Source organism: Littorina saxatilis, linkage group LG12 (genome assembly GCF_037325665.1).
Source record: "Littorina saxatilis isolate snail1 linkage group LG12, US_GU_Lsax_2.0, whole genome shotgun sequence".
Classification (NCBI taxonomy): Eukaryota; Metazoa; Mollusca; class Gastropoda; order Littorinimorpha; family Littorinidae; genus Littorina; species Littorina saxatilis.
Window position 1 is genome coordinate 75,738,484 of NC_090256.1, and position 19,252 is coordinate 75,757,735.

A 19,252-nucleotide genomic window follows, 5' to 3' on the forward strand; every position below is an offset into this window, starting at 1 on the left:
AAATGTCGTGTTACACCGGACCATTCTCCCCGAAGCAAACCATTTGTTCCTTCAAGCATGAATAGTGGTAGTACTCTACAAATCCTAGCGGGCAATACAAGTGCCAGTCAAGCGAAGCCCATGCAGGCGTGGAGATTTAGGAAATGAAGAGAAAATCGGGTATCACCGTATGTGAAGTGAACGGACATAAACGAGTAGAACCCCATGCAATGAAAACAGATCTAAGCCACAAGGCGTGCTATTGAATCAGCTGGTAGTAGTCATACCCCCCCCCCCCTAAAAAAATCAAAAAAAGAATCAAGATTAAACAAAAACGAACCTAGGAGTAGGAATATTCACCTTACAAAACAGTAGGGACAGGAAACGGGGGATGGGGGCGGGCTCTTTACAGAAAATAACTTTAACGCCACTTTGCGGTTAGACAAGTACTTACGTGAAGAGCTCATTTTTCTCCGTTACGCAGGGTTGAAGTCACCCAGGGCACGGCACAGCTTGACAAAAAAGATCTATACTCCAGATTCTGTGCGAATTCACAATGTTCACAAAGAGTTATTCAATGGTAGCGCTGGTTCAACGTTTCACACGAAACCACAATCACCATGTGACCTTAAAAAATAAATCCATACAAATATTCACTGCAAGCACCGGTTGAACGTTCCGCGTGAAAGCACTGGATTCATTCACACCTCAACGGTCACAATTAAAACTTGTGTGTGAATCGAGTCCCCACACTGCCGAAGTAAACTGATCTCATTATTTACAGTTCATGTTCCCAGGCCTGTTCCATAACATACAGTCTTATAATACACACGCTATAATTAAGGAAGACAAGTCCTAGGGTGCACTGGTTTGATGTGCTGTACACACAAGGCGTTCTGGTTTGAGGTATTTCACTCTAAACGCATCAATGGCCTTTCCTTGAACTTGAGTAATCCACCAATCGATTTGTCTTGCTTCTAGGGAGTTATTATTATTTCCCTTTCATCGAATTCTGGCTTGTGGGACCCACTTTTAACAGAACAAACAGCGAATGTAAAATAATGGAAATGTGCGAACCATTGACTGTCAAATAATGGAAGTTGGATTCCAAAGACAGCACGAACTGGCTCCAGAGAACCAACAGTTTCAAACTCTAAACGCTAATAAATGTGTCACCCCGGATTACGAGGTAAGCCAAACTCAAACAGTGACTCAAACTCAAAACTTAATCTGACCGCGACCCCGGCGGTTAAACGACACAACAATGCAGATACAGCTCGCAATACTTATCAGCTAAGAGGATTCCCCTGGGCCAAACAAAGCCATTCACCACGGGGTTGACCTCCGTATGTCACCCACAGAAGGAAACTGTCCCTGGTCTCGGTCAACCCTCTGATAACACGCCAAATCCCTTACAAGAAAGGAGAAAGTGTGAGAGGTCAGACCTAACGGGCTAATTTAGCACTGACTGGACACAAATGACCTCTGGCACGATGAGTCAAAGGAGACGTTACGGCTTACGCAGAAGGAAAGACGTCCACTTTCCCTTGCCCTCAAGGGACAGTCACACTCTCAGTCAGATGCAGTGACATGACGGCATACTGCCACTAACGCCAGAAGTGATCGTGAGACCGCAGTGGTTCCTGTTGGCATTGATCACCGATAATTACAAGGAAGTTCGCTAGAGTACCATTATTTTGCAAATTTGTCCTTACTAAAAAAAATTTCACAAATAGTAAAGATCACTGTGCGTGTGCCCTTCCAATTTCTCACTTCTGTTGCACTGATCCGTCATCTGGAAATGGCACACTCCAAAGAAAGATACGGACGACAGTCGCCACTGCTTCATCCTGTGTGCCTCCACAGCGAACCTTATTGCTAAGAGACTAAATTACCACGCCATACATGTTGTATCGGTAAATCAGCAGTGTTTTCTGGTTTCTACTTTTTTTGTTTTTTTTACCTTTTCTTCAATTATCGGTGATAGTTATAAAGGTCGCCGTGATCGTTTAAACAAACACTGTTGGCGCTGGTTATGTCGTAACAACCGTCTAACTCTGCTGCAGCGAAAGGGTATGTCGCGGTGTGTGACCGGCGTCTCAACTGGGAGTGGAGCCGGTTCAATAACACAGCACCACAAGCGCCTCTGTATTGATCACATCTGCCTGGGAGACAGGGAAATTGCCGCACTGTCTCGCCCTACCAAGGCTGTTGGTAAACGCTTTCACTCTCAATTCCAACAGCTACAAAACTATAAAGGCGAATTCAGCATTGACTGACTGCGGGTGATTAATTATCAATCAATACCGTTACCGAAACAATGAAATCACAATTGATTTCTATCGTCTTTTGTACAAGTAACGGCATGCAGATGCTTTGCGTCAAGAAGAATTCAAGAGAACCACACGCAAACAAATTTCAGAAAAAATGAAAACGCAGCACCAAAACCGGACTGACACTCATCGACCGCAAATGTTTTTTAAGCAATTCAAGTGAGTAGTGTCTTGGGCTGAAACCGAGCCAAAAAAACAGATCTCAACACCACTTCAGTGACAAGCATAAAATCGGAGCGGATACAATCACCGTGTACAACTACAAAAACAGAGAATGACAGCGGTTTATACTGACGGTACCTGTCCTCCGTCACAGCTAGCCTATTTAAACTAATGTAAGTGCCTTGGTCCGTTAAAATGACAACCCTCTTCTGCGGCTTTTCACACAATATACACGAATTCACCACACCGACAATAGATGTGAGAATCCGACACTTAAAAACGGCAGGTACACAAACCCTCTCCGGTAAATCAAGATCCTTTCCCGGATCAGGTTACTTTGTTCAACCAGCCAGCTTGTGGCAACCCTTTCTGTCACCGAGAGAATTACGACGTATGTACCGCGAGTCCTCAGGTAAACCACAGTGACCGGGTAGGTAAAGGCAAGTAAGGGAAAAAAATCTTACGCATAAAACAGGCTAATGCATTCAGGGTGGGAAAAACACACACGCATTTGTAGGCTCCAATGGACGTCATTGTGCTCGTTAGAAGTCAAGACTCACTTGCCCCCTTCCTGGCCTGAGCCACTGTAAATGTACACTACTAAACACGGCGTACAGTTACTTGATCGATTGCGCAAAGCACCCTCACAAATTTCAACTGCCAAATCCCGCACTGCAGTCACGAATACTGAACAGCTATTACAAAACAACAGACAGTCACGAATACTGAACAGCTATTACAAAACAACAGACAGTCACGAATACTGAACAGCTATTACAAAACAACAGACGAACAAGACACGCATGCAGGGACATTCAGGGATACAAACATAAATTATGCCACTGATTGGCTGGGCAGAAATCAATTAAAGTCTACGCTCTTTTGAAAAACAAAGTGATCACAGCTGATATCGGCATCAATAAATTACATCCGTATCAAGGATTTCATTCCCACAAACGGTCAAGGGAGTGTTCACATTTGGAATACATCAGCCAATCGACTATAACAAAAACTTTTCTAAATTCACTGCCAATTTAGAAACAGTCATAGCAGTGCAGTGAACCCCTTACAATACACAGGTAGAAGCGTACAGCCCTCACAGCTGAGGTACAATACTTGAAAGTGAACTCACTAATAGTAATACTAAACGTATCAAACTCAAAGCGACGAGATGACGCTGTAATTAAAACCCAATATCTATTCGATCAACAGCAGACAGCACAAAGCTCATTGGGGAATAAAGCCCAAGATGCGACACACCGGTCACAGGTGTGACAATGTAAAATTCACCAGTAAAGGATCGGTCATTACGCCTGCGTCAAGATTAAGAGATAAATTTGCCTCAGATCACACGCCGAACAACATAAATCGCCTTAGTTTTTACGTACAGGACAAGAGCACCCCCCCCCCCCCCCCCATGAATAAGTTACATGTGTCGCGTGCACTGTATACATTTCCAGGTGTTCAACTTTGGGATTGACGACCCTACTGCACTTGGCATGAACTGTACCCTGAATAGAAAATCAGAACAAAAGAGAACTGCCAAACAAAAACTTGAACGCCCAATAACATGTGTCCTTGATGTCTTTCAATATATACCGTAGTCTTCCCAAAGGCGCTTATTCAATTCCACAAATCTCTCTTGTAGTTTAAAAAATTTTAAGCGGCAGAATAAAGCATGCCAATAATACACGCTAAAGGACAAAAAAGAACAGTTTAAAAAAACTAAAAAAAACGAACAGCAGCAAAAATCGCATTCACCAAAACTTCAAAGAGTGCATATGACAACAGCTACCGCTGGCAGACCACTTGTAGTACAGGTGCGATCTCATAATGCATTCGAGGTTTGCACGACGTCATTTGATGATGTTTGAATCTCACACGTGTGCAAGCAAATGTCAAAATGAAGAAGACAAAACATTACCAATAACAACGTAAAACACACACGCACAGACAAACGCAAGCACAGAAACATTGTAATGACTGACACAGTCCCAACCACGAAGGAATGACCGACAGATGCAACTACACACATACACACAGGAAGAAGCACACACAAAGACATACACGTATCACACACACAAACACGAACACACACACAAAGACATACACCTTTCACACACACACAAAGGCATACACGTGTCACACACACAGAGTACTCACTGAGCGGAGGACTGGAGGGCTGCACACCGGTACCGACCACACCGTTAGCAGCGGGGGTGGATGTGGCCTGGGGATGGTGGTGGGCCACAGAGGTATCAATATTCAGCGGTGTCATGGGGTCCATATGTCGGGAACCCTCCAACTTGACAGGGGTCTGCGGGGGATCTTTGAGGGGAAGCTGGCCCTGTTCACCCATCGTCTGTTCCACCGTCATGGGTTCTTCCTGGACCTCGTGCACGGCTGACTTCTTGGGCGACTTGATCTTGCTGAGCAAGGACTTGGACTTGGGCTCTCCCTTGGCCTTCTTGGGCGGGGATCTGGGCGGGGATTTCGTGGGCGACTTCTTCGGGTTCTCCTTCTCGATTTCCAGTTGCACGTCGCGTTGGATGTCCTGTCTGGATCTACGAGGCTCCTGCTCAAACGTGGGAAGGTCTGGGTTGGGGGTGGACTCGCGGCTTGAGGATTTGGACCCCCGCTTGGAGGAGCGCTTGGGGGAACGTTTTGGGGATGGTGACCCCTCTCCGTCCACGCCATCCCTGGCGTGCTTTCCTGCTTTTTGCCCTGGAAACAGAACACAGAATTAATTCAATTATAACAAAACCAGCAAGGATTCAACAACAACAAAAAACAAAAACACCACACGATTAAATTGCAGCGTGAATTGCAAATCAATGCCGATCCTCTGCCAGGGCCAACCCAGTGCAAAACGCACAAGGTTTCTCACGTGTCATTCGAAACCAGACGAAGCTTGCTTGGTGCACAGACTGAAAGAGCATCCTTCCATTCATCACAAAGGAGAAAACAAAAACAAGCCTCACACTCACACGCACAAAAACTGCCAGTAACCTGTCACATTCTTGAAAAGGACGCGAGCTGGTCCAACCACAAAACACTTGTTCCTACACCAGAGTTTAAGCCGTGGGCAAACCGGGCCACTCGCCACACACCGCCGTGGACAAGTTGACAACATTAGCACAAAGGACACCTTGTGCTTTGGAGTGCCCACACGGGCCTAGTTCAAAGCTTCAGCAACAACATTGACAAGTTCAAAATTCAGACCGCATACTTGTCTTCTGGTCATGAAACAGCCCTCCGTATCGCTTCTGATATTTCATTCACAGGTTGGGTAAAGATGACAAATGTGTGATGAATTTCGTGTAATCAGCAATATTTGCGTTTTTTTAAGTTTTTTTTAGTTAACTTGTGCGTGTGTGTGGAGAGAGAGAGAGAGAGAGAGAGAGAGAGAGAGAGAGAGAGAGAGAGAGAGAGAGATTACATTTATACATGTACGCGTATGCATGTCTGTCCGTTAATCAGTCCGTCTACCTTTTGTCGAATCCTGTTTCTTTTCAAACATGCGCAACAGATTCAGCACAGATTCTAATTCATACTCACAGTCAGTGGATTATTATCTTAATCTAATATAGAACACCTATCTCATCCTATACCCCCCCCCCCACACACACACACACACACACACACACACAAAACTAAAAACGTCCATAGCGGCACGTGCATGCCGGCAGCAGCGGTCGGTCCCAGAGTGTGAATGCCATTCGATCTTATTTGGGCGAGAGGGGAGCATTGCCAAGATAAAGCCAGGGGGAATCTCCATTCAATAATGCCACAGCCATCACAACTCGCCGAGCGTGCTCCTGCGAGCGGCCGAGAGAAGAAGTGGGTAAGACGGGGGGTTTATTTTGACTGCTCCTATAGCTACAGCCTTTACCTCACACTCCCAGCAAGGCCCAAATCGTCGCTTCATCTCACAGAGATATATAGAATAGTTCTATATCTCTGTGGTTCATCTACATTCTTGACCAAGGCGGCAGAAGTGGTGGAGGGATAAAGATGGCTACGAGCAGAATGAAAGAAGACGCAGCATTAATCATGTATTCGGAAAGGTTACTCCTTTGTTTCAACAACGAAGCACCCCCCCCCCCCCCAACGTCAGCAAGCATCACACTACTGATCTGCTCATTTTCATGGACAGGTACAAGACTCCTTTGACACAATTTTCAACAATACACTTTTACTGTTTTAAAGGAATAGGAAAATGAGAGGGGGCGGAGGGTCAGGGCCTATAAACCAACCCAAAGGACCGAAGAGTTGGACGCAGTGCACAAATCCTGCTAAGCCTGCACGCTGCCACAGAGTCTGAGACTGAAACCAAGAGCCACTGGAGTCAGTCTTCTCATGACTTGGTCAGAGCCAGACCCGGGCCGACAGCTCCCCGAGTCAGCTTGTGTAGAGAAAACACTCCATCGTCCTGGCTCCGCTGATCGATACAGAGGGGGGAAGGTTGGAGAAGGGGGTCTAGCAAACTATTTGCTTCTATCACGAGTCGGGAGGGAATTTATCTCCGTGGCGGGGCAGGGTCCATGTCTGCACATGATGAGGGCCAAGACAGCCGATGAGCGTCGTGCCATTCGGCAAATATATAGGCAAGGAAGATGGGAGGCCATCAAATTCGCTACCCTGCCACCATCACTGCAGCATCAACAACCCGGACCGGCAGCAATTTTGTTCTCTAGACTGGGTTATTCCTAGTCACCCTGGTTCCTCGAGCTCCCATCCCACTCACTGTCCACATGTAAGTGACCCCCCCCCCCCCCCAATCCTGCACATACTACGTAGTACACACAGCTTAGCAACACCCCCCCCCCCCCCCCACGCCTTGCAACTCAAAGGACAGGACCTCTTTCATTTGTCAATTTGCTGGGTCCCAATGGCGCCGAATGTGAGTGGTGACCTCGTTCGTTATTTATTGCTGGATGACAAATGCAATCTGAACTAGCTGTGGTCAGCTGTCGGTGACCAAGAGACGCAGGAGGCAGAGAGCGTGTGTATGTTTGTGTAGTACTACTAGTAACACTAAGCAGTTCAATATTTCTTCCAGTTTAACTTGAACTAAAGCGCTTGGGCGCGGTACTCCAAAATGAAGACATTTTCTTCTTTTTTTTTTTACCCTCATTATCCAGAAGGCTCGATTTTACTGCAAATGAATCACCATGCTTAACGGTTCAAAGGAAGCCCTTTGGGATAACGTGCCAAGGGATAACAATGCGAATATGATCATGATCTTTTCAACAGCTTGCTTGTTAACTCATGGTTTAAGCCATGACGAGCACGAATGGCGCAACACACTGCAGTCCCTACGGAGGTTACGACGGGGAACATCTGGCACGTCGCACGGGTCACCTTCCGCTGTCGTCCTCGGGCTCACTGGAGACTGCAAGTTATGCTGATGCTACTCCAGAAACTCAAATCGCGTCTGAAGAAGCCCAGCGTTCCGGCCGATTTAGAAACCTGGGCTACTTCACAGGGCAGTTTGACCAGAAGCGCTGAATGTACTAGCACATCACTTTGTCAGGATACCATACCGTAGGGATGGGACTTTCTTTTAAGCTTTTCAGTATTGTATCCATGAAAAAGAACTAAAATTCATTTTACTATGTGCTGACTAGTACAAAACCCGAGAAAAAAAACTTTATTCAGCGCGAATGATTCACGGTGCACATTCTCTGCAAATTACCTGCTTTCAAATGCATGCGTGTCCCAGATATCGCGTTCTGCCGTATACAAGCGCATGAAACTCATGGGGATAGCAGCAGGAAAGTCATAGGGACGACGCACATACGGAGGAAAAACAGGACATCGCATTGTGATTGACACTGCTCAGACTCTCCCGCAGGACTGCGGAAACGAAGAGGGGTAGGAATCTGCTATGCTATGCTGACAGCTAACTTGGTTTTTCTGTCCCCAGAACTAGTGTCTATTTGGGACATAACGTGGTTATATATATGTGGGCGTCTCTGATACTGAGCACAGACCAAAAATTGATAGGTGTACAACTTTGGGGATGTGTTTGGACACATTGCTGCAAATATGACAGAACCAAATGTTATTCATTTGCCTTCTGAGGCATTTTACTAATAAAATGAATGCTCAATATTACAAAAATCTGTTCTTGTGAATTTATAATATATTTTTGTAATCCGATGAGCGAGTCAAAATGGCGACGAAATGTGTGACATCGGTCAACACGCAACTTTGAAGTGCTCGTTTTTTAAAATTACACAGTTTTCAAATGCGATACAGGTGTTGAAAATACCACAAAGGATGAAAGTTAAATGATGCTAAGCAAAGTTGATAAATGACAAGGCATTTCGCCTAAACAGGCACGGTAAAAAGTCGGTCGCGTACATCCATTTTTCAAGAAAATATGAGAGTAGAATCATCTAAGGCCAGCAAAGCACATACACTAACATATTCAATAACAAATGGTCTCAAGAACTCACATTTTCACTGGCTTCTTTGTGCTGTGAATAGCAAGTCGAATCACACTATGGATGTCTCTTATGAAATCATTATGTTGCCATACCCCAAAGATTCAAGAGACATTTGACTTTGGAAAAAACACTCCTGAGAACACACCACAAGCATGTTACTCTCCAAACAGTGAATTTTGAATGACAAAATTGATTTAAAATTCAGTAAAATCAATAAAAAAAATATATAATCGAAATGCTGCAAGGCTTGTTTGAATTTTGTTCAAAACTCAAAATAGATGTACACACCAAATGGCTACTGGTTTTGACAAGCAAATTCAATGCAATTTATTCTTCAAAATGACGAAATGGAACGCTGAACGTCATTACAGTACGTAATTTCGTCGTGACGTCATCCGTACATATTTCTGTTCGGCCCGTACACTGTTATTCAGCCGGTACACTCAGGTATTTGGCCTGTGAACCTGTACCAGGCTTGATCCTGTTGGAGTAGGCTATAAATATCAGTCTGCTTAACCTCAACGTCTGATGACCACAATCGGTGCAGAAATGAGATATAACGGGTTTTAACTGACAAAAGTTTGTTTTTCTTCTTAAAAGGTGTATATCTAAATTCAGTCAGGGTTTGTGGTCCTATCAAACAAACATCGTCAAAATCAAAGAAAAATATCAAACCTTAACTGTTTTTAACGGACAAAAGTTTACTTTTCTTCATCAAAAGTTTGAATTGAAATTTAGTTAGGGACAACAGATCTACCTACAAAATTTCACTAAGATCGGTGAAAAAATGGGGTTTAACGGTTTTTCAAACTGCCAAAACTTTGGTTTTTGTCTTGAAAAGTATGTTATGATATTCAGTTAGAAACAACAGACCTACTAACCAAATTTCACAAAAATCGGCTTAAAAATGAGATTTAACGGACTTTTAACTGCCAAAAATATTGCTTTTTTCTCTTGAAAAGTATGTGTTTCAGTTTAATTAAGAACAACGGACTACTATGCCAATTTTTGTGACAATCCAACTTTAAATTACAAAATGTCACACTCTCCGTGCCAAGATTGAAGACGCCCACATATATATATATATATATATATATATATATATATATATGCTAGGAAGGGAATCTGCAAAGGCCATTCAGATCATTCTGTGCGCCCAGAACTTAAAAACACCGCTCGGCAGAGCGCATGTTCACAAATCCTACAGGCAGACTTAACAAGCAATTGTTTGTACCTCAGCAGCTAACAAACAGCGTGGAAGAAAACCCTGCACAGTGCTGGGGCCAGAAAGCTGATCTAATAAGGTTAAGTGGATGGTCATGGTATCATTGTGTCAGACCACAAGCTGGCAGCTGGCTAGACAAAAAGCCAGACCCAGCAGGAACCCACTCCCTTGGGCGTGGGGGTACCTGTTGTCCTATCTGCCGCTACGGCTTGTGTTGGTCGTGGAGAGTTGAAACTGCCCTTGGCGACTGTTCAATGCGCTGCTGTTAAAACTGGTAGAAGAAAAAAAATACACAAACCAAACAAAATGCCTATCCGTGAAAATCAGAAGAACGACCAGACTCCCAACTAATACCAAACATAACAAACACCACCCCACAATGGACAGATTTAAAGGTCATCCACTTCCAGCCATAATGGTTACTGATGAACAAACCAATAGTTACCACAAAAACTGCATAAGGTATGGCAGAATTTAGTATGACCACTACAAGTTGCACACTGTAAAACAACGTGTTTACTGCAACTGAGTCCTTGTGTTATGATTTATTTGAGACACACCTGGTTTGCTGAAGTGATAGTGGTAATCATTTAGAAGAGGAATTGCCCAGAACAGTGAACTAACAGTGAAACGGACGCTGAGAGTTTGAAGCTGAGAGCGTTTACTGTATACAAAACATTTCTCCACAAAAGATAAATAATCAGGCTATGAGGTAAAAAGACCCTCTAAAGATAACCCAGAAATGCAAAGAAAAAGATAGGTGTCTACAACTGTCTGATAGTGATAGTGATAATAACCTTTTACAACTCCTGCAGCAGTTTATTAGTGTAAACCTAGGCTAGTGCAAACCCTAGTGCGCGCAAACTGTCCCTGCAGAGGAACGCCTTTTGCTTTGAAGCAGCTGCTTGCTATCACACATCAAAGCAAGAGCAAAACGCCTCCCTGAATAAACATTCAGCTATTATAGCATTAAGCCCAGGAACATGGCCTCATCATTTAAAAAAAAAAGTCTTTACAAAATTACAGGAACATAGGTAACAACACCTGCAGGTGGTTTGAGAAAAATATCCTCAAAAATTACTTCGTTAACTCGGTTAAGTCAAGTTAAAAAAATTAAATTAAAAAAACACTAACCCACAAGCAGTAACCCTACACTTACAAAGGTTCCCTAGAAGTGGAATGTGATCTACATGCACACCTCTAACCGGACTTAGATAATGTAACCCAGTCCTCTGATATAATTCTCAGTCTAGCAGTAGCATGACAATTCAAATTTTGTTAAGGTGAGTCACAGGTCTGCCACACAAACATAAACTTACCACCAGCACTACACTCAAAGTAGGGCCAATAAACACTGAAAGTGAAACAATGGCTCTTGTATTGCTATGTGTTACAAACACGTTTCACTGTAGTGTAACTGTGTAGACGTCATCAAGTTCAACTGAAAAGGCAGTTCCTTGCCAAAAGCTATCATAAATCTTTCGCACAACCCTGAATGTGGATAAATGTTCCACAATTATAATTTGTTATTCAACACTTCACTAACAGTAAACTTACTTAGTAACTAAGTTTATTGGTATACTATAACAGTCTAATCACTAGACCAATCTACCAAATTTAATTGTTCCAATCTATTGCAAAGCACTTCTACTTCTAGTTCTCAAACATTAGAAAGCGACAAGAAAATAAAGTACAACTACAAGACACACGACACATACATGTATCCATGTACACAAAGAAAGTCTCAGATCCCACAAATACTAAAACTTAAAAGGGAAAAAGTCTCTCTGCACCAGCAAGGCTAAAGGCTCACATACAATGCATGCATACCTGTAGCAAGTATGCTCATTAAACCACCACCAGGACAGTAGACAGGGCAATGACCTCTAGGTCTCCCTCCCTGCCAGCTTCCCCCTTCTGTGTACCTATAAATCATTGCCTAAAGGTGTTGGGACTGGACACTGGATGTCCTGATAAGAGATCTATAATTACTGCAATCTTTAACCTCACTCAATCGCCCATCTCTCTGTAGAGTGAGTTATAGTGAAAGGTTTGTGTGACAAGGAAATGGCCCCAAGCTGAGAGTGTTTACACACCACCTTTCCACACTGCCCCCATTAAATCCCAGTTACAGGGGCTCACAGCCCGGCCTGTGACTTGTAAGACATGACTTTGTAGGTGCCTCTTACTTGACCACAGGCTGAGTTTGACTTTTTAAGTCCTTGTGGGGCCTACTGTACCGTCCCTGGATAGCTGAGCTGTGAGAAAAAAATGCAGTTGTTTTGCTGAATGCTTTTTTAGCTCACCATCTTTGTTCTGAATGTTCACCACTTTTTTGTTTGTATGTGATCTTGCCTTTACAAGTAACTTTTTCATTTTTATGTAATATTTGAATGGACAATAAAGTGCTGTTATTGTTATAATTGTTATATATATACGTTAACTTGTGAATTTTGTGTTAAACTTCAACACATCTTGCAGCATTCCATGCTTGATCTGACCCTACCCTTTCAATTCCAGTGAAAACACTGAAATTCCACCTGGAATTGTAAGGTCCCACACTGATAGATCTCCAGAATTTGTTCTGAGAGTGAAGAAACAAGACTAAACATAACTACGATGAATGAATCAGTCAAAGCGACCATAGCAAATGTGACTGTTGTCTTTGCGCCCTACACTGTATCAGATAAAATTGGAAAATTGAATTCAGTTACTTGGGCCTCACTCTCTTAGTATTTAACTTTCAGTAATGCTAGACTCGTGCTGAGTCATACCTGAACTGATGAAGTGTTCATGTGGCAAGAAATGCATAAACACAGAACAAAAAGTACAGTACAGAGTTTTCTGGATTAAAAACAAAAAAACATTTAACATTAAAGGCATTCGATCGCCACCAACTGATCAAGATTTTTGTTGTTGAATGTACTACTGTAGAAGTAGTACTACTGTAGAAGTAGTACATGTGCTAGTAGTACTAATAGTACTTGAAATTGAAGAGTACTGTTGTAATATTGAAGAGAACATAATGTGTTTTTAGTATTTTACCTGAAGCCGTTCACTTTCAGTTTTAGGGTGCCCTGCATGCAAACCTTTCGCAGGAATGTTCTAAACCAACCAGACGTGAGCAGCATACTTACTACTACTTTTTATTATTACTTTTCAAAACACAGAATGTGCTGGCAACCACCGGGAACTATATCCCGTGAGCTGACTTGGTGGCCACTTTCACACCTTCGCATGACATATGCTCCACAATATATATTATATATATCGCAATTTAATAAGGAGTGAGAAAAAATCTTGTACTTGTACTGTAGTTGTATGCTCTGCCCTCATGCATGCCACATGTACACCAGTGTCAGAAATGAGTCACATCTTTACAGGCGAATGCTCCAGTTAAAGCTCACTAAGCTGCAGCAAAAGAATGGACGGAAAGGTGGAGTTCACTTTGATGTGAGACTACTGAGAGTCACCACTCAGTCAACGGTAACGATGCGATCTCATGCTATGCTGTTGCATTATGTGTATTACATAGATCTCTGGCTGGTGGCAGTAGGTCTGTGGAATTTTGTCGCAGTATTAACTTATTAAGTCTTATTCTGCAAAGCGTTCTGCAAAAACCTATCGTCGATCATTACGACTGACCGCATTGAAATCAATGAAAAGAACAAAACTAGCCAGTATGGGCCATTTTTCTGTGCGTATCAAAGCTCGCAACAATTCACAGTAGCTTTATGTTTGCGTTTGGCTTTCATTATCAACCATATCCCGCCATCTTGAATACGATTTGCGATTGTCTGCTCTTCGATGAGTCAATCTGATCAAACGCAAGGTCAAACTTGAGCTAAAACAAGAATGTAGCGGAAGCGTAACCTTCTTTCTAACCCTAAAACCCTTTATTTGCACAGAAAAAGCCCGGACGGACGAGGCAAGGCAAGCAGACATAACGGAACATCTTCCGAGGCAGTCGACACTTGATGCTCGCCCTTGCATTGGAATCGAATTGAGACAGTTGCATTTGCATCACCTGTCGAACAGCTCAAGCAAGTCAGATGTACTCACCCATGACTGCGTTGCTTATCTTTCACTCGGTCAGATCTTGTACAAGCTGGTGGGCCTACCAAACAGACACAAACACACGGGACGGCATGATCATAATCCACGAATAACTGCCCTGAATAATCGCATGTGCCTCACTGTGTGTTGTGTGAGAATGTGTACCTTGCGGGAAGCCGGCACGGCGATCTCATTCACAGTAGAGGGGTGATAGGTTGCTGATGTCCTTCGCTGCGTACTGTAAGCTAATATGTTTTGCTGCTGTTTTCTACGCCGTTCAACGGTTCTTTCGTCAAAAGTAAACATAGTGAAAAAAGGTATCCATGCATCGTTGCTGTTTATCTGTAAGCGTTCATACAAATCGATATTTGAGGAATTTCGCACTTGGGCTAGTCCATTTCGGTCAGAAAACTCCGCCCTCCGCTGTTCCCAGCATCAATAACTTGGTTCAGTCACATGTTGCCAGTGTTGTGTGGCGGGGCACACTGCGTGGAGTGAAACATAAACATTATGTTCGCGGTGTTTCAACAAATTGCCCCATTGATTTTAGCCGGTTTAGCAACATTGCTGCTACTATATTTGTTCATCAGGTGAGAGTAGCATTTTTTTGGTTAAAACTTCAATATTGTTAATTAATAACTTATTGTTAGTGAGAGTTTTTTCTGCTCATGTTAGTTTGAGGTGTGTCTGGCATTGTGTGTGTGTGTTTTTTTGCTTTGAATTTGTTTTTGGAAGTTAATCCCGGCACGAGTCTGTCGCTTTGTCAGTTTTCTAAGTTGTTAATTGTTTTAATCGCATTGGGGTGTGCACGTTAAAGATCCCACGATTGACAAAAGGGTCTTTCCTGGCAAAATTGTATAGGCATATATAAAAATGTTCACCAAAATACCCGTGTGACTTGGAATAATAGGCCGTGAAAAGTAGGATATGCGCCGAAATGGCTGCGATCTGCTGGCCGATGTGAATGCGTGATGTATTGTGGCTACTGTTACGCCTTTTTCAAGTCGTAATTCGACTCAGAAATTCTATAGTTACGGCATGACGTCATTTTACTGTCGTAACCCGCTCACTGCAGGCTTCGGTTACACCTTTTCCACGAGTTGTAGAGTGACTCGGCCAGACTTTGATTACGGCGCGGCGTGATCCTACCCGGACATTCTCTAGTTACGACATGACGCTATTTTACTGTCGTAGCCTACTGTAACCCGTGACCATTTTGAAGGGTAGGCCACTCACCTGCACGTTATCATTATTTTGTATAACGATTTGTGCAATAATGCATCCTTTGAACACTTCCATGCCAAGTGATAAAAATATCTGTATTCTAGCAAAGGAACTGCTCCTGCAAAGGGTATAGTACCTAGTAAACGCCCACCCCTAACTTTTGGGCAAAACTGGTGCATAGGGGAGGGGGGGGGGGTTGGTGGGAGTATAGGGGAAGGGCTCCTAATATGGACCACTTTTTGTTTCATGCTGATAACTAGCTTGTTTATTTTTTTGCGAAGACGTTTCATTTTGTGTTTGGTAGTCGTTGCACCTGCAGGGTTCGCGACGACCGAACGTAGAGCTGGACGAACACGTTCGTTTCAAAGTCCGAGATAACTTTTTGCAACCTGTCGACGGACTCGAACGTACTTCCTACTGTCAAAACTGCTTCGCTGTGAAGTCCGCTATCCATGACTAAAGTAAACCGGCCTGCATACGGGTAGAAACGCACAACCACTACTAATGAACTGTTAAACACGTCTGTCCTCACTCGACCCACGCTTTAAAATGGCCGCCCAAACCGGATCAAACCGGAAGTAGAGCGCGGCCCTGGCGGGGAAATGCTTTGTGGCGTAATCAAAGCAAAGAAGGGAAAAGTTACGGGCGGCGTAAGTGTAGCCACTGCGTAAAAAAAATTCCATCTCACACGGCATAAATAAATCCCTGCGCCTTGAATATGTGCGCGATATAAATTGCATAAAAATAAAAAATAAAAAATAAAAATAAATCCCTACGCTTAGAACTGTACCCACGGAATACGCACGATATAAGCCTCATATTGATTGATTGATTGATTAACTTAATCGCGGTGTTCGTGATGTGCGTGTTTTGAGGTGTTGTAGATGGTTTCCCCCTGCAGTGCAGTTTAAAAATACTTTGTTTGGTGTTTACAAAAAAATTAAGCAGTTCTCATGTGGTGTACTAGCTGCTGTTGCTGTTTCTGTGGTCAACATGGATTCTGCCGTGAAAACTCGATGTTTGAGACACTTCAGAGTTGATGATTGTCATTATTTGAATCGACTAGCAAGCAGTAAATGAGTAATCTATGCCGGTCACTCTCTCCCTCGATCCCCATTCTCTAACGGCAACCCAAAATCGAACCGTTTACGGGCGGGCCGTTTTATATTCCCAAAGTACTCAATCGCAAAGGAAACTGAGAAGGAGGTTTTGTAATTGACTTCAAACCTGATGAAAAAAACACCTTTCTCGCTCCATGCGTAATAAATCTCATGCACACAAAAGTTTGAGTTATACAAAAATCAAATGCTATTAGTTCGCAAATAGTGTTAATTGTTTATCATAACATTTCACCAACACCTCCCGTTTCCAGCTGTCATGCTGGCTGTCAACAGTGCATCTGCCATCATGTGGTAGCGACACCATGCTTGTTGAACCACTAGCCCCGGCCTTCATATATAATTGTGCTGCATATTCTTTGTATCTCTATTTCGTTGTTTCCACACCACGGTGTTAGTTGATATATTCATCTACATATTTTTATTTTCAGTATATGTAGCCTACTGACCTGCTAGGTTGTACATATTCAAAATCGTTCTACTCTTTTCTTTTTCTTCTTTTTCTTTACTGATGACATGCATGTAAAGACAATGGCTGTGGGTTTTGTATATATGTTTATTTGTACTCCAGCATTCTCCACACATCCGATTTATCCCCCATACCCTCAGACTGAGAACAAGAAGAATATTAATAAATGATTTGTTTGTGTGGTACAGGGGATCTACTGATAGAGACACTGAGAGTGACAGACAGACAGACGGCGGATGACTGAAAAGTGCCCCCCCCCCCCCCCCCCAAAAAAAAAAAGTACAAACTTGAACTCCACAAATAAAGATAGAAAATAATATAAGAAAGGAAACACACACGCACACGCACACACACACACACACACGCACGCACACTCACACACACATACACACACTCACACACACATACACACACGCACACACACAGACACAGACACACACACACCTCCGCCGGCAGACAAAAACTCAGACGGACGGGTGTGGGTGACCTTGCGTTGTTTGCAGCCAGCCTGAATAGCCATGCAGACTGGACACTGTCCACCCGACACTGACCGGGTATCAGTCTCAAGGTCTCTCACGGCCCTCGCCTTTTGTCTGGTCAAGTTGACTTTTTTTCCCCACCTTCCTCTCCGCGCCCATTCACTGAGTCCCGCCCTCTTTGTTCTGTTTTTGTGCGGCACTGGGCAGAATTATGAGTGGTAGGCGCCAGAAAACGAAAGCTCTACACGCTTTTCTTGATACCTCTGGGACGTAGGATTCTAAGGTGGTAAGCAAACAAGTATGCCATCAAAACAAGGAATATTATTATGGCATTCTCAACTGCTCTGCTTCATCGACAGAACAAAGTAAGCTATATGTTAAAGGCACACTTCTCAGTTATCGTGAATACACTAGTTCGGCCCTCCCCATCTTAGGTCTTGTCGGGGATTTTACATGAACTTGAAGAAGACATTCCTCCACTGACTTGGTCACATACCAAAAATGAACAGCCTGGTTGCTCTCTGTGTATTGAGCGGGAATCTTTTGACACTGAACTGCTTTTGCAAACATTTTATCAGCTTATTTGTTATCGCACATTTTAAATGCATTTCTGTTTGTGTGTGTGTCTCAGGTATAAAAACTCAACGCCAAAAAAGAAAGTACCCAAAGACACCGTTCTCATCTACGGAGTGGGGAGGGGGGTTGCTGCCCCCAGTGGTTCCCCCTTCCCCCTCAAGTTGGAGACATTCTGCAGAATGGCTAATATTCCTTACATGGTATGTTTTTTGTTACATTTAGTCAAGTTATGACTAAATGTTTTAACATAGAGGGGGGAATCGAGACGAGGGTCGTGGTGTATGTGTGTGTGTGTGTGTGTGTGTGTGTGTGTGTGCGTGCGTGCGTGTAGAGCGATTCAGACCAAACTACTGGACCGATCTTTATGAAATTTGACATGAGAGTTCCTGGGTATGATATCCCCATACGTTTTTTTCATTTTTTTGATAAATGTCTTTGATGACGTCATATCCGGCTTTTCGTGAAAGTTGAGGCGGCACTGTCACGCCCTCATTTTTTAACCAAATTGGTTGAAATTTTGGTCAAGTAATGTTCGACGAAGCCCGGACTTCGGTATTGCATTTCAGCTTGGTGGCTTAAAATTTAATTAATGACTTTGGTCATTAAAAATCTGAAAATTGTAAAAAAAAAAATTATTTTATAAAACTATCCAAATTTACGTTCATCTTATTCTCCATCATTTGCTGATTCCAAAAACATATAAATATGTTATATTTGGATTAAAAACAAGCTCTGAAAATTAAATATATAAAAATTATTATCAAAATTAAGTTTTCCAAATCAAATTAAAAACACTTTCATCTTATTCCTTGTCGGTTCCTGATTCCAAAAACATATAGATATGATATGTTTGGATTAAAAACACGCTCAGGAAGTTAAAACAAAGAGAGGTACAGAAAAGCGTGCTATCCTTCTCAGCGCAAATGCTACCCCGCTCTTCTTGTCAATTTCACTGCCTATGCCGTGAGCGGTGGACTGACGATGCCACGAGTATACGGTCTTGCTGCGTTGCATTGCGTTCCGTTTCATTCTGTGAGTTCGACAGCTACTTGACTAAATGTTGTATTTTCGCCTTACGCGACTTGTTATTTCTTCAAATCACAATGACTCACTGGCCACATTTCTCTTTTTCTTCTTCTTCTTCTGCGTTCGTGGGCTGAAACTCCCCCGTACACT

The 19,252-nt window shown here is 43.1% G+C and overlaps 2 protein-coding genes across 5 annotated transcripts in view; one reads left to right on the forward strand and one right to left on the reverse strand.

Moving 5' to 3' along the window:
- The window catches only part of LOC138982789 (actin-binding LIM protein 1-like), a 63,401-nt gene extending 49,010 nt beyond the window's left edge, over positions 1-14,391 (reverse strand). Inside the window, exons 1-2 of one of the 3 annotated variants that reach the window (XM_070356134.1) lie at positions 14,217-14,391; positions 4,638-5,198 (exon numbers count right to left, since the gene is read on the reverse strand). In XM_070356134.1, coding sequence (XP_070212235.1) covers positions 4,638-5,198; positions 14,217-14,220 — 565 coding nt within the window. In that variant the 5' untranslated portion in view covers positions 14,221-14,391. The remainder of the gene's footprint in view (positions 1-4,637; positions 5,199-14,216) is intronic. The other 2 variants (XM_070356133.1, XM_070356135.1) reach the window with 2 other exon arrangements.
- A 257-nt stretch (positions 14,392-14,648) lies between these two features.
- LOC138982790 (failed axon connections homolog) overlaps positions 14,649-19,252 on the forward strand; it is a 170,556-nt gene continuing 165,952 nt past the window's right edge. For both annotated transcript variants that reach the window (XR_011460978.1, XM_070356136.1), the window contains exons 1-2: positions 14,649-14,800; positions 18,132-18,276. Coding sequence is in view for 1 of the 2 variants with exons in the window: in XM_070356136.1 (XP_070212237.1) it covers positions 14,721-14,800; positions 18,132-18,276 (225 nt within the window). In the remaining variant the exon portion in view is untranslated. The remainder of the gene's footprint in view (positions 14,801-18,131; positions 18,277-19,252) is intronic.